Source organism: Podarcis bocagei (assembly GCF_964188305.1).
Source record: "Podarcis bocagei genome assembly, chromosome: 5".
NCBI classification, from domain to species: Eukaryota; Metazoa; Chordata; class Lepidosauria; order Squamata; family Lacertidae; genus Podarcis; species Podarcis bocagei.
In genome coordinates, this window is record NC_138129.1 from 36,261,296 (window position 1) to 36,281,530 (window position 20,235).

Below are 20,235 nucleotides of genomic sequence, written 5' to 3' on the forward strand. Positions count from 1 at the left end.
CACAGTATCAAATTGCTTCTTGTTTTAGAGCACTACGCCTCCAAACTGTTCTTTGTCCCCCTCCTTTTGCTTTGTGTGTGTGTGTCTTTTGCTTCAGTAGTTTCACTGCAGAGCTTTCAGAGAAAAATCCCTTGTAATTTAAATGTGAAGGGAACAGACTTTTGTAGTAACTATTAGACCCAAACACAGTCTTAGGAGCTTCATTTTGTAGACTGTCATTCAGGGCAAAACCATACATTGGGTTGCACCCAATGTTCCATGAGAAGAATGCCACTTGCCCAACAGGATGTTTCCTCCCACCCCCCACCCCCCCGGTCTGCTCTAGAGGGTCCTCCAATCCCCCAGAGCAGATTTTGAGGGTGTGCAGGTGGCTGCAGGAAAAGAAAGCTTTGTTCTGTAAGCAGAAGTCTCTTTTGCTACAGCAGCCTTTCTCAACCTCGAGTCCTCATATGTTGTTAGACTACAGCTCCCATCATTACTAGCTAGCAGGATCAGTGGTCAAGGATGATAGGAGTTGTGGTCCAACCAGGGCTTTTTTCTGCCAGAACTTACTGGAACTCAGTTGACCTCTCAGGTGGGCACCATTGCCATTATGAGAGCAAGGGAGGCCTTCATGGTGAGTCCCGGCACCTCTTTTTCTAGAAAAATAGCACTGGGTCCAACAATATCTCAGGATCCAAGACTGATAAAAGCTATGTTGGAGGGACAGGAACACTAGATACCACCTTAACAATTTTAGATGGCCACAATGGATTCTTCACTTGTAACATGATCCCAGCTTCTCAGACCTGTTAAAAATGTGAAAACACACTAGTAATGTCAAGAGGGTCCTTCAAGGTTCCTTCAATTACCAGGTTTTCCCTGCTTAGAACTGAACCACACTGAAAACTTATGAACTGCTTTAGAACCAGTTTGAGGCTGTTCTGTTTGTGCAAATGAGGCTCTGCCCCAACAACCTCAGTCTGCCCTTAGAGAGCCTCCACCTGCCTGACTTCATTCATACAAGTGGTCCAGAGGATTCCTCCTCATTGTTTTGATAACAATATAACTCAACTTCCTGCTGGACGAGAGTGCAGAAGACTCATTAAGCAGAAGCCTCAGGATGTTACCTGACTCTGCCAAGGGCTTGGATTCTCTCTCCTCCTTTCTGTGTGAATAAAGGCACGGGGGGTGGCAGTGCAGAGAAGTAACAGAAACCCCCCTCTCCCTCATTTTGTATGCTGTTGTTATTTCTTGCCTGTTTCTAGGTTTCTGTGGTTCTCATGTAACTTTTATAAACTCTGGTTGCACAATCGACAGGAGAGGATTAAAACTTGAAGCTTTCACACTTTAATTACCGCACAGCGAACTTCTGCTGCATAAGCTAAATGGCCCAACTCTAAAGCGGGGGAATAAATCTAATTCTAAACAGGGGCTGCCAGTCATCTTGGGAGTTGCTTCACATGAACTGACTGTGCACTGTTGTTGTTGTTGTTGGCATAATATTTATAATGAGGTTTGCATCCTCCTCCCCTCCCCAGAGCTCAGGACAGTATACCTGAGTTCATCTCATTATTCTCCTTACCATGTCCTGTGAGGGATCCTAGGTTGCCTACTTGCTCAAAGGTATTTGGTGAAGACCAAGCCAACTGTGCTGGGTGTGTGTGTGTGAGAGACCCAAGACATTTTACTGCCTGAGGTGAAGAACAGCTCAAGTTAACTCACCTCCAAAAGGATATTGTAGAGTTGAAACAGGTTGTGAAACACATAACTGAAATGATCAAGGGGTTGCAACATTTGGAGGTTATTTAGCCATCCAACTTCTCCAATCTCTTAAGGTCATATTGAATTCTGATTCTTTCTGCTGCAGCATTAGTTACCCCTCCCAGCTTGGTGTCATCTGCAAATGCTCTTAACACTTGTGTTACAAGACAAGCATCATTTCACATTAAGTCATTTGCAAATCCCATTATGTGGCTGCTGTTCCCCATCTAGAGCTAAAACCTTCTATCATTGTTTTTTTTTTTTTAATAAAAATTTTTATTGGTTTTTCACCTTTTTTAAAGACATATACACACAAAAAAGACAAAAGACAAAAACATGTACAATTTCAGAAAATCTTACTTTCCTAACCTTATTCCCTGACTTCCCCCCACCCCCCTTCATGCATCCCAATTCCCAGAATTGTGTCAGCAAATTGGTATTTCTCTTCTTAGTCATCTTAAAGTTACCTCTTCTGTAAAGAAAAATGAATTTTTCCTAAGTTGGACTCCAGTTCTCTTCCATTGATTTCCCAATTTGTCTTAAATAAAAATCATATTAACTAAACCCAAAAGTCTTGAGTGCTTTTACCATTCTATTCTTCCCTCCCTCCCATCCCCGGTTTTCGTCCCTTCCTAATACATGTCCAAAGTATCAGTTCTTAGCCTGGGTTCCTCACGTCCGAGGCTTTCAAGTCTCTTTCAGTCCCTCTCCGCCGGTCTTGTTGGTAATCCTTTATGTCGGTCATCGAATCTCGAAAAAATTCTGTCACCATCCAACCATATTCTCTTCCCACAAGTACATTTGAAAGTAGCTGCTGGAAAATTTCCACAAAGTCTGCGTCTTCAAAGTCAAAGTCAAAGTGGAGACCCCCATCATATTTCTTTATTTTAAGTTCCTGTATTCCATAAGCTCCCGGGGCCTCCTCCTTCATCTTCTATATCTTTCGCAGGTTTGTGGTGAATGTAATCCAAAAGTCTCCTTGTTTATATTCCACAGATGTCAGCTTCTGGTTGGTGCTTCCCAACTTTGCTTTCTCTTTTTCTTGTTTAGTCTCTTCCACTTCTTTAGATATCATTTCAAATTCAGCTGTGGATTCTTTCTCATCCAGGTCCTCAATACATTCAGCAGAGCTGCTTGTTCCAGAAGTCAAGGTCATAAGTTGTTTATTCATGGCCAGACTCTGCTCTTGCAAGACTCCCACCAGATGAAACATTCTTTCAATTTCCACTAGTAACTTTCCATCCACAGCCATTGTAATTTCACAGACTTCCCCCTAGAGGGAATCTGGTTACTTGGTAATCTTTCTCCAACAATCCTCCAACTTGTTATTATTACTTTGTTTCCAACAATTTTAACTCAATTGTAACTCATTTTAGTCCAGAGGGATCTTAAATAACAATTTTTCCACTTGAACTGTCCGTTTGACAGCTTTGACAGCTGTCAAACTCCGCACCTCTTCCACAAGCTCAAAAGCAGGATGCTCCCGGGCCCGGGAGGGGGGGGGTTGTTTACAACAAAAGAAAAGCTTCCAACACTCCACTCTCAATTCAAAATTTCTTTACCAAATCTTGGAAGTTAATGTCTTTTTCAACTCACCCCACAAAGGGTAGGCACTCCAGCTTAGCTCTTATATCGTTGCTTTAGATCGTCTGCAAGAAGGGGGGGGGTGCGGACTTCCTTTTAGCACACCCCCCGGTCGTCTCAAATTCACGGGATAATATTTTTAAAGTCCAATTCCGTCTTACTCACGGGTTGTTGTTTTCAGTCCAAATTTCAAGGAAGAAAGTCAGCGCTCTCCAGTCATGGCTCACGGCTTCGCTCCGCCGAGGTAGCGATCGACTCTCAGTGCCACGCCGCCCTCCGTATCCTCTCCGCAGCCTTTAAAAAGGCTCTTCGTGGATCGGGGGCGCTTAAGGCACCCGCCGAGTCTTCAGTCCACAGGCTTCAGCGCCTGCGGTTTTTAAGGGTCCCCGCGTCGCCGGCGCGGCAAGACCCGTCCTCGGTTGAGCCGATTCCCTCCGCAGCTCGGAGGGAATCCGCCATTTCCAGATCGCACCAACCCGGAAGTCTCTAAAAACCTTCTATCATTGTTGGGTCTGTTTTGGGTGGGGAAAAGAGTGTGACAATCAAACCTTCTTCCCAGGAAACTCTGGAAATTGCAGCTCTGTGAGGGAAACGGGGTATTCCAACAACTCTCAGCACCTTTCACAAACTACAGTTCCCTGGATTTTGTGGGGAAGCCTTTAAAGTTATACTGCTTTAAATATATTGTACAGATGGCGCCAGGAAGTCCTCATAGTCCCGGAGAGTTTACATGTGTCTTATTCTAAATGCATGCGACAGTCATTCTAAATAAAACACTAATTAATTAATATCTCCTCAGTTTTCTCCCACACTTGCATAGTCATGCAGATGGCTCTAAATCAGAGTCTAGTTCGTTCTGTGTCCATTTTAGGATAATTGCATGAAGCGGGGGGGGGGGTGGACAATCTGTAAGGTACTTTCAGTATGCTTAGTCAAGAAGGAATAACCACACTGTCAGAAGATACTTTCCACGGAAGGAAAACCTAAAACAAATCTGTTGTATATAGTGGAGAAGCAAAATAAATGCAAATGTGGAGTCCTGGGAGCAGGTAAGGAATGGGGAATGTTCCAGATATCAGGATTGTGTAACTTATTTGTGTTTCCTGCCCAAGCCTTTTCTTAACAATTCAGCTATAAGGAACAGCAAATTGTGTTTGTTGTGTTTGTGTACATATGTGTTTGTGTATATATACATAGAGGATTTCTTGAGTATCCTTGGGTTCCTGGTGTATTGTATTGTGTTGTGTTTTGCCTACATAGGAACAAATAGAATTTGCATTTACAGCTTCTATCTTTTCACTGTTTATCTTTTTTTAATTGAGAGTTGGTAAAATAATTTTCTCTATTTATAAAATAGATGCATTGTTTTCCCTCCTCCCAGCTGCCTGAAAAAAGGCATAGTGCTAACCAAATGAGATAACGTTCTGATGATGAATTGCTGAGACAGCCCTGGAGTTTGCACATTCCTGCTTCCTTGGTTATTAAATGCCAATGAGGCAGATAAGACATTTGCTTTTAATTAATAATTTACTGTCATTGCAAAGAGGGTGGGGGGGAATATGAAGGAAGCTGTGAATTTTCGTGTAGAAATACTCCCACCTGTCTCCTCCCCAGGAAGTGATGACATAAGGGAGCTTGCTGAGAATCAGGAAGTGATAGATTCAGATCATATTGCTTGAATGGTTTCTGCATCTCCATAATTAGCATATGCTCTGCCAGGAGGAGTCTTGCCTCATTAGTGCCAATTTTTAATTGCACTATCCTGCAATTCAGTTTCTGAAAGCGCTTGTGAGTTGCATTAGACTACAACTCTACACTCCCAGCAAGGTCAATGAAACCAGCTTAGCATGGGGTGTTTGCAAATTGCCACTCTGTAAGCTGATCTACCAAGCACCGTTTCCTAGCCATGCGCAGGTCCCACTTAATGGAAGTTCTGTAACATCAATGCACTGTCATGATCCTGGTCATGTCCTTCTTGTGCGCTGAGCACACAGCCCTGAAACAGCCTGTGACTTGAACAAATGTGGGCTGAGCTGCAAAGAAATGATCCAGTTGTATCAATCGTGCTGAATAGCCAGCTCAGGTGGCAAGTGCTGACAGGGATTAGAGTCAAAACGAAGCCACTGAGGAAGAAGAGGGGGGTATCTGGAAGGTTGGGAGAACCCCAGGGTTTGCAGATGTATGAAAATCCACCCCCCACCCCAGCCCAATGAGGACTGAATGAGGACTGAAGTGGGGCAGCTGGAAAAGAAAAATGGGAACTCTGTATTGTTAGGAGCTCGTCCTACACTCGAGTAGGACCCTGGCATGTTCTCTCCCTCCTGGTTGAAAGCTTTCTTCTGCCCGAACATCACAGCGGCCGATACCAACAGACACTGGCACACTTAGGGATCCGCAGAGTCTGTGCAGTTCGTGTGACAGACCTCAGCAACTCAGCATTTTGGCTAATCTACTTTATTTACATATAAACACACACGGAGCACTGCAACATGGCTCCCTCTCTCTCTAGCATCAGACAGCAAAGAAAGAAAGAACAAAGGACAATAGTCCCACTTCACGGAACACAGTAACACAAACATCCTGTCTCTGTCATTTCCCAGGCTGTGGAGTCAAAACATATACCGCCATGTGAAAGACGACAATCCCATGACTGCAATTATGGAGCAGGAATTCTAACATGTATGTGTGTGTATAATTTGTAGGCTGATACTTTACCAAGTTCAACTCTCGGAAACTTTTGCAGTAGTCTGGTAATGTGACAAACTGTACGGAGCAAGATATTTTGGTGCATGGTGATTGCTTCACCATGTATTCAGCCATTCATTCAATATCATTGTGCTTTCTGGATTTTAAGAATTAAACCATTGGCACATCTCTCTGTGCTCTTTGAGGGACAAAAACGTAGAACCAGCTAGTTTAATAAGAGAGAGAGACGCTTGTGAGTGTGATCCAAAGCAGGCAGTGAACATCCTTGCTGTAGAACAGAGGTCTTCTTTGCCATGGCTTGCACAGGAATTGTGCAATAAGTCAAACCAGTGAAAATGAACCGTAACCCTAACAGTTAGCATTTTGTCTGCTACTGCTCATGGTTTATATTGTTCTAGAAATGGTGTTTTTTTTAAGTTCTTCGCTTAGGGAGGGACCATAGCTCAGTGCTAGAGCATTTCCTGTGCATGTCAAAGGTTCCCTGCATCTTCCAAGTAGGACTGGTCAAGAACCCTGCCTGAAATCTTGGACTGCCGCTGCCAGTCAGTGTAGGGAATACTGAGGTAGATAGACCAATGATATGAGTAGGTATAAGACAAGATTCCCGTGTTTCACTAATTTGGCTGCAGTAAATGTGGGGAAGGGGACATCTGAAATTCAGTTTTAGCCTGATTTGTGTGTTCACACAATTAAGACTTGCTATTGGGGGTTCCACAGTAAGGGAGCGGAGGAACCTATGTATGTACAGCAAGCTCCCCTCTACAGACATTCAACCCGAATGTAGGGACAGGAGTGAATAATAGAGACAGAGAATTATAGAATTGGAAGGGACCTAAAGGGTCATCTGATCCAACCATAGCTGTCAACATTTCCATTTTTCTAAGGGAAATTCCCTTATTCCAAATAGGATTCCTCGCAAGAAAAGGGAAAATTGACAGTTATGGATCCAACCCTCTGCAATGCAGGAATCACAGCTCATTTCCAACAGTGGGGGCAGTGGGAACAGTCCTGCTCTACTGCTCCATCTGATGCTTAACTCACTTAGAACTATTCTTAAAGTATGATCCTATATGTGTTTACTCAGATGCATTTTAGCCACTTTCAGGCATGCGGTTTGTGAATAAACAGGTGTCAGTGGTTGGGCAGGGACGAGAACTCTGAACTCCCAAGGTGGGACAAGGGGAAACCTGTGAAGCAGGGAAACTCCTGCACACCTATGATTTTTTTCAGGATTCTAAAATGTGCAGGGAGTCTCTATGATTCCAGAAATCATCCCGTTGCAGAAGATCTCCTTCCAGCTTTTGGAGGGTAATCAGAACAGAACAGGGTATAAAGTTCAGCATGCTTGCCTTCAGTGACCCCCTACCATGTGCCTACTCACATACAGATGTGCCTAAAGATGAGTAATAACTCTACAAGCTTAATATTAAAATGTATGTACTTAATGGCTTCTAGTTTTATTTAGGTGTTTAATGATTATGTATGTATGTATGTATGTATGTATGTATGTATATATATGGGATGCGGGTGGCGCTGTGGGTTAAACCACAGAGCCTAGGACTTGCCGATCAGAAGGTTGCTCGGTCCCATTGCTCAGTCCCTGCTCCTGCCAACCTAGCAGTTCGAAAGCACATCAAGGTGCAAGTAGATAAATAGGTACTGCTCCGGTGGGAGGGTAAACGGCGTTTCCGTGCACTGCTCTGGTTCGCCAGAAGTGGCTTAGCCATGCTGGCCACCTGACCCAGAAGCTGCACGCCGGCTCCCTCAGCCAATAAAGCGAGATGAGCACCGCAACCCCAGAGTCGGTCACGACTGGACCTAATGGTCAGGGGTCCCTTTACCTATGTATGTATTGCATTTTTTATTTTTTATTTTTACCCCTCTCATTCGTCGAAAAGACTCCCAGAGTGCCTTACAAGATCACTAGTAAGTCACTCTCTGATCTCAAGCTTACAATCAAGCTAAAATGGATGGGGGAGGAGGATTTATTAATAATGACGATAATACTTCCATTTCAATATGGAAACCTTAGATAATTTGTTTGCTCTGTCTGCTATAAGGACTCCTACTTGGAGAAAGTGAAAGAGATAGCTTTCCTCAACATGTAGAGTATCGGGCAGGACGCTGGGTCTTCTACATCGGGTTGCCTCCTTCTTTATGAGGACATTTGAAAGCAGCCATAAGTTTGAAAAGACAAGTTAAGTGCCAGATAATTTAATATCATCTTGTTATAAATGAACGTTCCTCTGAGGCAGGCACTTTTTCTGTTAGCTCCCAATCTTCTCATGTTTTATGAGGAGTGCCAGATGGAAATCAGGAGTTCATGCATAAGAGGGCCCCTAAATCCTGTCCAGACTGCTGCCAATGGGCAGCAGAGGCTGAGATCCATCTCATATCAGCACCGCGGTTCGCTGAAGCCTCAATGGATCATTTCTGAAGGTTTTTCATTAAAGGTATAATGTGCAAGCTAGCACCTTTCGACATGCTATGTAATTCTATGGCATAAATAGAAAAGGCTTAGCAAAATGTTTCATGCAACGCAGCAACTTCTTTTGGAGTGATGTATTCTGAGCGAGTGCTCAAAACGTCTACTTTCCATTTTCTGCAATGAAAACAATCTGTACCTTGTTCCTCATTCTGAAACTGCAGAATATTTGGATACTCACTTTTCTATGACCCCCCCCTCACCACACTAGTTAGGGCCAAAATGCCTATTATATGCCAGGAACAAACTAAATGATACAATGAACATCTGTGAGCAAATAACCAGTTTCTTGTCTTTTGACAAACAGCAATTTTAGAGCTTGATGTGGACTAGGACTGCAGTGCTGGGGTGGGAGATTAATCCTTTAACACCCCCCCCCCCAATTTCGTAGTACAGTAAATGTCCTCCCATTTGCTTTGTGTTCCATTAAAGAAAACTTACATGCACAACTATGTACATTACACATATATTTCCTATAATGGAGCAAATAGCAATTTAAAGAGGAGAGGTGATTTTCACTGAGAAAATGGGGGGGGGCGGTTACCCAACTCCCAACACCATAGTTCTGATCCAAATCTTCTCCCAGGAAGCTCTACCTACCAAACTTTATAAAGGCTGGAGATCCAATGGACAACTAGAGTAATCTGCATTCCAAAGGGTGGTGACTAATCTAGGAGAAAAAGAAGTCGAAACAAGGAAAGGAAGAGGCATTTAAGGAAATGTTACATAATGTCTGCAAGTAAGTTAACATGTTAATATAAGCACAAGTGGGTATCTCTTTGTGTCAAATCCTCATGGACCTAGAGAATCCCTATCTCACATATTTTGTAGGGGCCCTCAGATCAGTTGCACTTCAGGTTTAATTGACCAAAGAGACAAGAGGCACATTAAATCATTTGTTATGAATTGCTTGTAGTTTGATGCTATAGAACATTGGCCAAGACCATGAATTCGGCAACATCAAGAATGTATAGCTAGATAGAATGATTGCAGCTAGAATGGGTAATATGATCAAATTACTATTAATTATTCAAATAGCATCATCAATGTCTATGTCATTTTATGAGATTGCATTAAAACAGAAGATCCCCGCTGAAAACATGTGATGCAGCGCAAAAGCTAAACAAATGAAAGGGACTGGTAGTAAAGAGAGAGCATGAATGTGATCAAGTGCAATTACTGTGTGTACAAATTTAAAACTCACAGAATTACAGCCTGCAGTCATCTAAAATTATAGTGTGCTGCCAGGAGAGAATGGGGGCCATGAACATCAGTACGTCTAGGGGACAAGAAGGGTGTTTGGTGAGGTGCATCAAGGTGACTCAGGATTCAGGGCCACATGCTGCAGGAAAAGGCAAACAAGCCTCTAGAGCAGGGGTTGTGAGGATTTTGCACACTCAGAGGCTGATGTGACCCCTCCATGGATGATCCAGCACCATCTAGCTTTAAAGCAGGGGCACTTGGATGGGGTGAAGCATTGATTGGTTGCTGAGAAAGTAACATGCTTGAGAGGCGCAGAAAGAGTGGTGCAATTTTCATGATGGGGTCCTCTGGGCAGACCGGCACATGGTTTGTTTGGGGGTTTGACAGCCCTTGTGGTCTCTTCCAACTCTATGATTCTATGATTCTATGATTCTATGAAACAGTGTCCATCTGTGCAAGTGCTAGCCTCTCTCCCTTACTACATGGTGGATGGGGACAATTGTGGAAGGTGCACCAGCATATGAGTCCAGGGGCTACCGTCGGTGTTCATGTGGAAGAAGGCTCATAGACCTACCTGCTTTTGCCCTAGTTCCTAATCTGAGAGCTGATCTGTAACATGAGCACCCCCTCTGCAGACACACTTCTACGGTATCGCGGCAGATTCCCATATGTTGCAAGGCAGATAATCTGTTCCACATTAGATTGCACATAAGGGAGTGCTAACCAGCACTGACCTGTGCTAGTAATCATCTCTTGCACAACAAATGCCATTAAGATGGCCATTTTTCGCTTTCAGTTAACTTGCCAATTTGATGCAGTGTTGTTTGGCTTGCTCCTGGCCTATTGAGTTTTGTGTAAATGATGAAAAGAGAACTCCTGTCAGGAATCCAGCCCATAGGGATGAGCCTTGGGAAGACACAGTCAGTAAACCCTACATGTTCCCTTATAGGCTGAAATAGTTGCTCAGCCCCAGGTGCTGATGTCTGCATCAGCAGCAAATGCCTAGCATTGTTTACCCCTTCAGACTTCTGGGGTTGTTTTTTTGTGTCACTATTTACATGACTAATTGTAATAAGAATATAGATGCTTTCTGGGGACACACATTGAGGGGATGGGGAGAGGGAAAACTCCTTGGTTGACACTAATATTAATGTGCATATGTATAATTTTTTCCTCTGGCATTAGATCTCAGAGCCATAGACTTCTGGCAGAGGAAAACATTTCCCCCTTCCCAATAACTTTTTTGCAGAGCAAAATACAGGGAGTATCAGGCTGCTCTTTCAAGTCATCCAAGTTCTACTGAAGCTGTATTTGATAACTGAGAACATTGGGAACCCTTCCAGGGCTTAGCTCTCCATGCAGCAGAAAGTGGTGCCTGTGCTATGCCGAGAATGCAATTAGCCAAGTCTCTTGGGGAACCTCCACTGTTTATCTTATGCAGTCTTATTCATTATTAAGTGAGGCAACAAAAAGACATCCTCTCATTGAGGTGGCCCCAGGCTGTGGTGCAGATGAAGGGGCTTGTATTCAAATAGGGGCATTTATATGGGTCTAATGGAAGAAAGCAACAGCTGGTGCAAGTCTTCAGCCACAAAAGTACCCATCAACTTCCATCTTCTGATTTCTAGCTAGTCATGGAAATACTTAGAAAACAGCTGGCACCCTGGGTGTTTAACTGAACAATGGGAAGACATGTTCTTCTCCAGTATTTGAACTAAAAGGACTGGTGCAAAGTGTAATCTGACATTTCTCTATCTAGCTTCTGCTAATGGTAAATTGTTCATAAGACTGGATTATGCCAAGACTGTGCTCTGAGCCAGAACTGAAAAACAAGCCCTCTCCAAGCTGGCTTGTAACACATGGATTGTGTTACTGATCCTGCCAGATCTCAGCTCAAAACCAAGCAATCCAACCAGATCTATTGTCACTTCTTTACGGTAATGAAGAAATTTGGCTTTTATGTTCATTAAGATGACAATTTAAGTTCATGTCATGTCTTCTATTGCTTTCTTCAATACTCAGTGCTAATATTTTAATTATAGCTAGTTTCTAAATGAAACCTGTGATCAAATGGAGCAGCCCTGGTAGGGAATACTTGCATTGAAAAGAAAAGCATATTTCAAGGGTTATTTTCATAACAGCTCTAATGAAGAACAGATGTGAGCTGCCTAGAGAGTCTGATACAGGCTCAGCTATCTAATAAGGATAGATTTGGAGTGGTTCCTTTTTAAATTGCTGTTCTAAGGAGGATGGAGCACTTTTCAGTGCACAAGGAAGCTGTTTAAAAGAATAAGACTCAGGCACCTTGCAAACAGATGTAAGATCATCCATATTTATAGTTCGAGACATAAGTAAATTAAGGGAAAATATCTTCCTCATACAGCAGATCATTATAGTCCTAAAAGTGCTTCTTTACTACCATTACCATATGGCTATGTGTGAACAGATAGCTCAGAGTCCTTCGGGAGAATCTGCCTAGAGTCATAAATTGATTAACCCTGGGTGTAGAGGGTTTGTAAGGGTCGCACTGTGCATTGGCTTCTAGTTAATGAATCAATTTCTAAAACGGGTATCTTACCCTTCATTGGGTAATCAGCCTCCCCAGGGTGGTTTATAAATATCCCAAAACAAATAAAACATAGGTGTGGTAAGATTCATGCTGGTTGACTGAGTCTCCTGCAGAAGGAAGGTTGGTAATTAATTAAAAGCCACATTTACCAGGAACCAAGCATCAGGAGTAAGTCAGAAAATAGCTGTGGTATTGCACTCAGCTGACAAGAGAAGGTTGTGATTTTTCGACAGTTATGGTTAGAATACCTTCCGAAATAAAGAAAGAAGATGGAGAATTCTGAGCAAATGGCTCAGGACCTTGTCCCCTGGTGTGGTAGTTTTATCTATTTGCAGAGAGCTTTTGTTTAAAAAAGAAAACTCCATGGGGGAATATTCCTCCATGTCTTGTTTTAAAGAAGTGGTGTTCCCCACCTGCCATCTGAATTTACCTATGGATGGAGCGGGAATTCAATTCCATCCACAATTCCATTTGTGCTTCATTCTGTGGCATGTGTGGTCCAGACCTCAGACCTTAGAACTGGCCCAAGATATTTTCACTCATCCAGTGGAAATGGAAATGGCCTCCTGAGAGGAAAAGTATCATAACTTAAATAACTGACATTTGCCTATCCTTAATGATACCAAAAAAAATTCTGTTTGAAACAACTGCTTTGCATTGTCCAGTAATGGGATTGGCCCAGAGAACTGGCTTTTGCCAGCTAATATGGCTGTATTTCCCTGTATCATTGCCCCAATCCATTTCCTTGATGTTGCTGCATGCCAGGTAACTTCAGATTGCATAGGAACTTAGGAAGCATATGCACAGAGGAACCTGACCTACACTTTGGATTTAACACTGTCTTGAAAGCTGTGCACTGGGGCTTCATACCAGAGCATCATCATCACTACTTTTTAGAAAATAGAAAACACTATTTGATGTCAAGGTGCTAATCTTTCAGTGACAACCTTCCCCTCGTTATTTCTTTTCGAACAGGTACTTCAGCAATTTAAAAAAAATTAAAAAATTTCATATGGAGGCATCTTGCTTCCAGCATCTATTTGACATGTTGATTTTGTTGTTTCCCAGTTCAGAATTCTATCACTAAAATTTTCAGCCTGCCCTTCCTTATAGGATCAAGGTGGATTACAAGAGACAGCTAAGAAACAGAGACCTAACTCTACTTAACCCCTCTGTTTCAGTTATGTTAGCGTAAGCACAATGGCTGTGTGTTTTCCAAAGATTGCCTAACAGTGTTATACTCTTTGTACCTGACAGGGCTGCACAGAACTGTATTAATATTTGCTTTTGCAATATTACAAGCCTTCCCTGTTTCAGAGCAGTACAAAGGCATCTGCTTACGGGCTGTGTCAAGTGACATGTTTTCTAGGATTAAGAAGTTTCAGGTGCTATTTTTAATCAGCTATGGCCAAGTGAATGCTATGATTCCTCAGAAGCTGAAGACTGTAGTGGTGGCTACTGAAATCAGCTTTCTAGGAATCTCAGTATTTTTTTCTAATGTCAGGTGGCAGACAAGTGGGCATGGCCAGCTAAAAATGACTGCACTGATCTAATTGGTCTGGTCTAACTTGCCTCATGTGTCAGTTGTTTCCTTCCCCTGATATGGACCCAACTGGGGGGGGGGCATAATCCTTGACATGACCCTGAAATTGTTCCAGCCCTCTGGAAGAAGGGTGGAATGCATTTACACCCAATGCCTGAGCCGAAGTTCCACCTGTATCTGTAATCAATAAAGCTATGGCCATTTTTTAATCCAGATGGTTGTTTGCCGGAATCCATCTTACCACCCCTTATTTAACCATGGCCTGGGGGAGGGCAGCACTGTGACTGGGACCACAATGAGTAGAGTTGGGATCTGTTCCTTTCCCAGCCACCCAACCAAACAACTAACCAACTACTTCTGCCAACAAACTCCCAATACAGTCAGCAGCGGACATGAATCCTTTCCAGGGCACCAGCTCACACCATCAAACCCTGACTGGGAATGAATAGTCAATAGGTCTGTGAGGAAGCATCCATTCCCAATAGGGTGCCCCACTGGCACCAGACATTTTGAAAACCTAATCATTAGTGCTGTCTGTCCTGTAGTCAGATCTCTTAACATTTTAAGAATTGCCAGAAGTTGTTGATCAGAGGAGAAACGATGTTGGTGTGTGATTTGAGTGGCCATTTCAGTTGAGCCTCCCGAAATAATAACGCTTATATCAAACAAGACCATCACAAGAACTGTAATGAAATAGTTTCAGGAAATCACAACATTCCAACAGAAACAGAAGGGTTTGGGGTGTGTGGATAGGTAAGAATGTCTATTCTGGAGAAGTGTTTCACTGAGGTACCTTGTTACACTTTGTTTTCATGAGCAGAGCATATGAAAGGGAACAGACGCTATTTCAGAATGTACCTGTCCTTGTTCTTTCAGGTTTCTCACAGACTTTTCTTTTCTTTTCTCCCTTACCTCCCTCCTTTCCTGCTTTCCCACCCATTCTTCCACAACTCTTCTCCGATCCTTTCTGCCCCTGTTTGTCACTGTTGCCTTTTCCCAACCTCTAGAGCTCTCCATCAGCCTCCTTGCCGTGATAGTTATTGTATGTGGACTGGCCCTGGTGGCAGTTTTTCTCTTTCTCTTTTGGAAGCTGTGTTGGGTGCCCTGGAGGAACAAGGCCATTTCGACTAACACCCCCGCCTCCCAGAACTCAGCGGAACACGACAAAGAGAACATGGCTGACAAGCTAAAGGACACAGGGACTCTGGGCTTCTTGGAGGCAGCTGTGAAAATCAGTCACACGTCACCGGATATTCCCGCAGAAGTCCAGATGTCCATGAAGGATCACCTTATGAGACGCACACGGATGCAGAGGCAGACAACAGAGCCTGCATCGTCCACCAGGTGAGTGCAGAGCATCCCTTGAATTGCCATCTGTTGGATCAGACAATATGGGTCATTTTACAGAGGTGCTGAAGATGGGAAAACTCTCCATGAGTAGAAGGGAGTGCTGATGAAGGTCACCGCCATGCCACGCCCAGTTTTGTCCTGCTATTACTTGTCCATTCAAATCAGTTCCCAAAGCCTCAAAGCAGAGGCGTATCCCCTGCAATGAAGTGAAGAGCTTCCTCATTGCTCGCTGTATATGCTCAAAAGAAAGTTTATGTTTTTGGTTTGTTTATTAAGTTCTCTCCCCCCCTCCCCAATCCTTTTTTGTTTCCATCAAGGAGTGTATATTGATCAAGGTGTTCTAGAGTAATTAGATTTGTTTGAGTAATTGTCGTGTCATGGCTTAGAGGACACAATGGTGTGCAAACTGGAGACAAACTTTATTGTCTCTTAAACAAGAACAGAAGAGCAACAAAAATCTGGGGCACCACCCAGATACAACCCAGAGGCAGAATACCTCTGAATAACACTTGCAGAGGATTATGAACGATAGAGTGCTATTGCACTCATATTTTTCTTCCCATAGGTAACATCAATGCCCACCCCTGAATTTCTTCCTTTTTGTTGCCATTCACAAAATTGGTGCACTTGAGGAGAAGCAGAAATATTTTGGGAGGTGGGGCAACATTGCTTCAGGCCCTGGGACTGGGGACTAGTGAGTAGGAAGATTTGAAGACGGATTCGAAATGCTGTCAGAATCCTCCTCATGACCAGGAACCCTATTACATGGGGTTAAACTTGATTACATGAAGATTTGTGGGGCAGAGCTTGCATGTGCACCCTGACTCCTCCTCTCTTTAAGCCCACCCACATATGAAGATGGCTCTCATTTATGTTTGATGCAATTCTCTTCTTTCTAAATATGTTCTTGACACTTGTACATCATTGAGCAATTGCACTAAAGGGATATTATGCTAAACCTTTGGCTGGCATACACCTCCTGGAGCTGCAGGATACTCCCCCGTCTACATGCTGGTCTCTGCCGAAGGTTGAGTTGAAAGTGAACCAGCTGACATATTTCCCCAGTCTCCCTGTGGGCCCTTGATCTTAGCCAAAAGATTCAAACCCTGTTACGGTGACTTGACCTCATTGTGTCAAGCTGTCAATATGCTTGTGGCCACTTTAATTTTGTTAGGACTCAGGGAGGCAGGGAGACATATCAGTGACATGGCGCACTGTCAGATAGAATTACAGCCTTTTCCTCTCTTTCTTGCTTATGTGGCTCAAAGCAGGAATAATTAGATAAACGGAATTGACATATCACTCACTGCACTGGCTTCGAGGGAGCTGCATCTCAGTGTTCAAGATCAGCTGCTGCCTCAGGGCCACTGTAGCCTCAGATGGAAGGCTGACCGTGCATGGGGATCCATGACAAAGGAAGGCAGGGTCTGCAAGGATCTGGAGGTGGAAGACAGCCTGGTAACCCATGGGCCACTGACCTGAATGTCTTCCAATACAGGCAGTCTTTTCAGCTAAGATGTGGGTGACTTTATCCATGTTTTACCATGCATCCTGGTTGATCAGAACAAGGTCTACCATGCCGTAGAGGGCAGGAGTTGCTCAGTTTTGCTCAGTTCCTTTGCTTTCAGGCACAGGAACATAAGAGCCTTCTAGATTCAGAGCAAGAGTCTGTCTAGTCCTATAGTAGCGTGATGGTGCATTTTTTTTTACTTATTTATAACATTTATACACCCCTGGATTGCAAAAACCTTCAGAGTGGGTTACAAAAGATAAAGCAGTAAAATCAAGAAAATTCACAACTATACGAAAATGCGGGAACTCATTGTGACAGGCCCAATTGCTAAAGGAGTAAAAAATGCAAGTAGCTCTTTGGATCCACTGAAACACACACACACACACACACACACACACACACACACACACGGAGCAGCAGCAACACATAGCATATTGTCCAGTTTATTAGGACCAGCATGTTACAAATAATTAACATATGTTCCAAATGCCTGAATATCTCACTGTGGGGACCCTGCTACCCACCATCCCAAAATGCACCGTCCCAAAGTTATATCTTTGGCATAATAGGATATGGATATACGTATCTGGGAGTAAGCTCCATTGAACTTAGCGGTGCTTATGACTGTATAGATTTTTAAACACACTGAGCTTTCACAAGATTTTCAGTCAGCTGAAATGCAACATTTAAGCTTTTAATTAGTTCAAGCAATCTTGCGAAGAACATTTAAACTGCTGACATGAAGTAGGAATGCCTTCCAAAAAAAGGGAAAGAAGTACCCATCCTCTGCTTATTTTTCTCATTCTTTGACTGGGAAAGCTCAGCATGAGACTCTTAATCTCAGGATCATGAGTTCGAGACCCATGTTGAGCAAAAGATCCTTGCATTGCAGGGGTTGGACTAGATGACCCTTGTGGTCCCCTCCAACTCTACAGTTCTATGATTCTGTTTCTAATGTGTCACAAACAAATTTAGTTTCTCCTGATCATACCATCTCAGTTGATCCCATTCCTCCTGCTCTATAAAAGGTCCCAGAACTGTGCTCCCCTGCCTTCTCCTTCCACAAGACCACTGCTAGTCCAGCATTTAGCTTCTGGGAAGCCTATAAGGAAGTGTGAAGGCAACAGTCCTTTTCTTCTGCCAGTCTTCTGACAAATGGGCTTTGGAGATACATTGCCTCTGAATACGAAAGTTCTATTTTGCCATCATGATAGAACTACCTGATCTCTTGGTTGAAAATGGCATAGTTAATTATGTATTGTATGAAACAAATGTTTCATTTGTCTGTTCTGAAACTACGGCCAACCGATGTTACTGGATAATGCCCAGTTTATAACATTATGAGAGAAAGAGATAATCAGTCCATTTACTCTTTCCTGACCATTTGTAATTTTTAAATGTCTCTCTTGTTCCCCTCCCCTTAGAAATATTTATTCTGAAGAAGAAAGCCACAAACACTTCTGCCAAATCCAAAATCCACATTAGGTAATATCAGTATTAGTCCAACTAAAATGTTACAGATACCTGAATTACTACAGCAAGGCCCCAGAGGATATAGATGCATCTCTCAGGAGATGGGTCTTTCCAAGTAACTGTGTTCTAATTGCCTTGGTATGATGCCTTCCTGCCAGAAGACCTTTCCTTGCTGTCATAAGAACTGGAGATCTCTACAGTGTCTTCTGCTTTTCTCAGCCTCTCCAGGTCAATCACCTTAGTCTCAAGAGAACATGTTTGCTTCCTGGGTGCTCATTTCACTTAAACTAATTGTGTGCCTTAGCTGTGTTAATGAGTGTTTTAATGAAGTGTTTCCCCACTGAATATGAACCATTAACTACACAATGACAAATGGGTAGCCATTTTCACTCACTGCAATGGAGTTCTGATAGTAAGAATATATGCAATGTAAATTGAGTGCCTTGCATGTCCTCTAGCCTGCTGAGTACAGTGGTATTATAGTGGCTAGAGTGTGTGAGGACTGACTTTTGGGGAACTCCAGCTCTAATCCTTGCTCAGCTTTAAAGCCCTCCAGATGTCCTTGGTCAAGCTGCTGCCTCTCAGCTGAGTCATGAGAAGGCTATCTTACCCCTGGACTCTACAACCATCTCCTTATTCTCTTCTTCCTTCTGTGCTGAGTGTTAGATCGTAAGCTCCTTGAGGCAGGGAGCTTTCCTCTTGCACTGATGGTGAGATAGCGGTAGGGCTGCAATGATCATGATGATGCTCTGATCTCCTTGGGCCAAGAGAGAGATAAATGCAACAACAAACGAATTGCAACCTGCTACAAAAGTATCTGGTACAACTTGCCAAAGAAAGCAGGGTGGCTTTAATGAAGATGGGTATTACTCCCAGCCCAAGTAGCAATGAGAAAGATATGGTCCGGTGGTCATACAAAGACCCCCAAATACCTTTATGAGAAGTATAAGGATGTCACTGAGCTCAGGCTGGCCCATGGCCTGTTCTCAGTTTCTGCTCATGCATAGCCATGAAGGCTGCAAATCATGTCTAAAACTGTCCTGTCATAAAATTTGTGAGAGAGACTGAGCAATCGAGTTGATGTTTTGTGCCATTGGCAGATGTATGCCTGCCACTCTTTGTTTCAAACCTCCGTAGTCATTCATATCCATTAAGCTCACTCACAGAAGACATTATGAAGGAGGGAAAGAAGATAAGGGTAATTTGGGCAAACTCAATTAGAAAAGTTCAGCTGGAACGTATGAATTATAGAAAAGAAGTCCTGCTGTTACGAGAACTAGGCAGAGGTGTGATCAAAATACATCTTCCCTCAATCAGGTAGCTATATCTTGGGAAAGATGGTGCACTAGCAAAATAAGTATGTGGTTTTCTTTGTGTCATTGCCTTTTCTTTTCTTTCTTCTCTGATATGGGGGATATAAAAGCACTCCCCTTCCCGCAGCTGAGAAGGGTTCTTGGTCTAGGGATGGGAGAGAATTTTTGCTCCATTGACATATAAAGGCGTACCTATCTAATTTGGACTTTTCAAAACAACGTGTGAACTAAAAGCACAGCCACCCTTCAAAATTGGCACTTCTCTAAATTTTGCAATGCAGTTCTCCAGCCAAGGAATCTGTACCAAAAAAAAAAATGAATGTGTCGTGGTAAACTGTGCATAAAAATGCATATATTAGTGGAAGCAACATACAAAACTGCATTATATTTAGGGGAATTGCTTTGCAAAAATGTGTTCAGTTGTTGTTGAAAATTGAAGTGGAAGAACTGCACTTGAAATTGGAAAAATGAGGGAAACTGAAATTGAGTTGAGTCTTAGACAGTGTGTGCCAACCTTATGTGCCCCCCCTCTCTTCTTGTCTTTCTATTTTCCTTTCCTTTCCCTTTTCTACTTATTTCAATGTAAACGTATCAGCAACAGGGAAAAAAACAACCCAGTAGATAGGAAGCTTTCAGCAATAGCAGGGATTCTTTGGTAACCGTTTCTAAGGGCTCGTAGCACAAAAAAATGTAGCTTACAACAGGCCCCCAAACTCCTATTGACCCATAGTCCTTAAACACAGTATTTCCCCA

General features: G+C 43.0%; 1 protein-coding gene across 3 annotated transcripts in view; it reads left to right on the top strand.

The window, feature by feature from the left end:
- The window catches only part of SYT6 (synaptotagmin 6), a 134,290-nt gene that overhangs the window by 48,355 nt on the left and 65,700 nt on the right, over positions 1-20,235 (top strand). For all 3 annotated transcript variants that reach the window (XM_081194728.1, XM_081194729.1, XM_081194730.1), the window contains exon 2: positions 14,841-15,177. In XM_081194728.1, the coding sequence (XP_081050854.1) occupies positions 14,841-15,177 (337 nt within the window). The remainder of the gene's footprint in view (positions 1-14,840; positions 15,178-20,235) is intronic.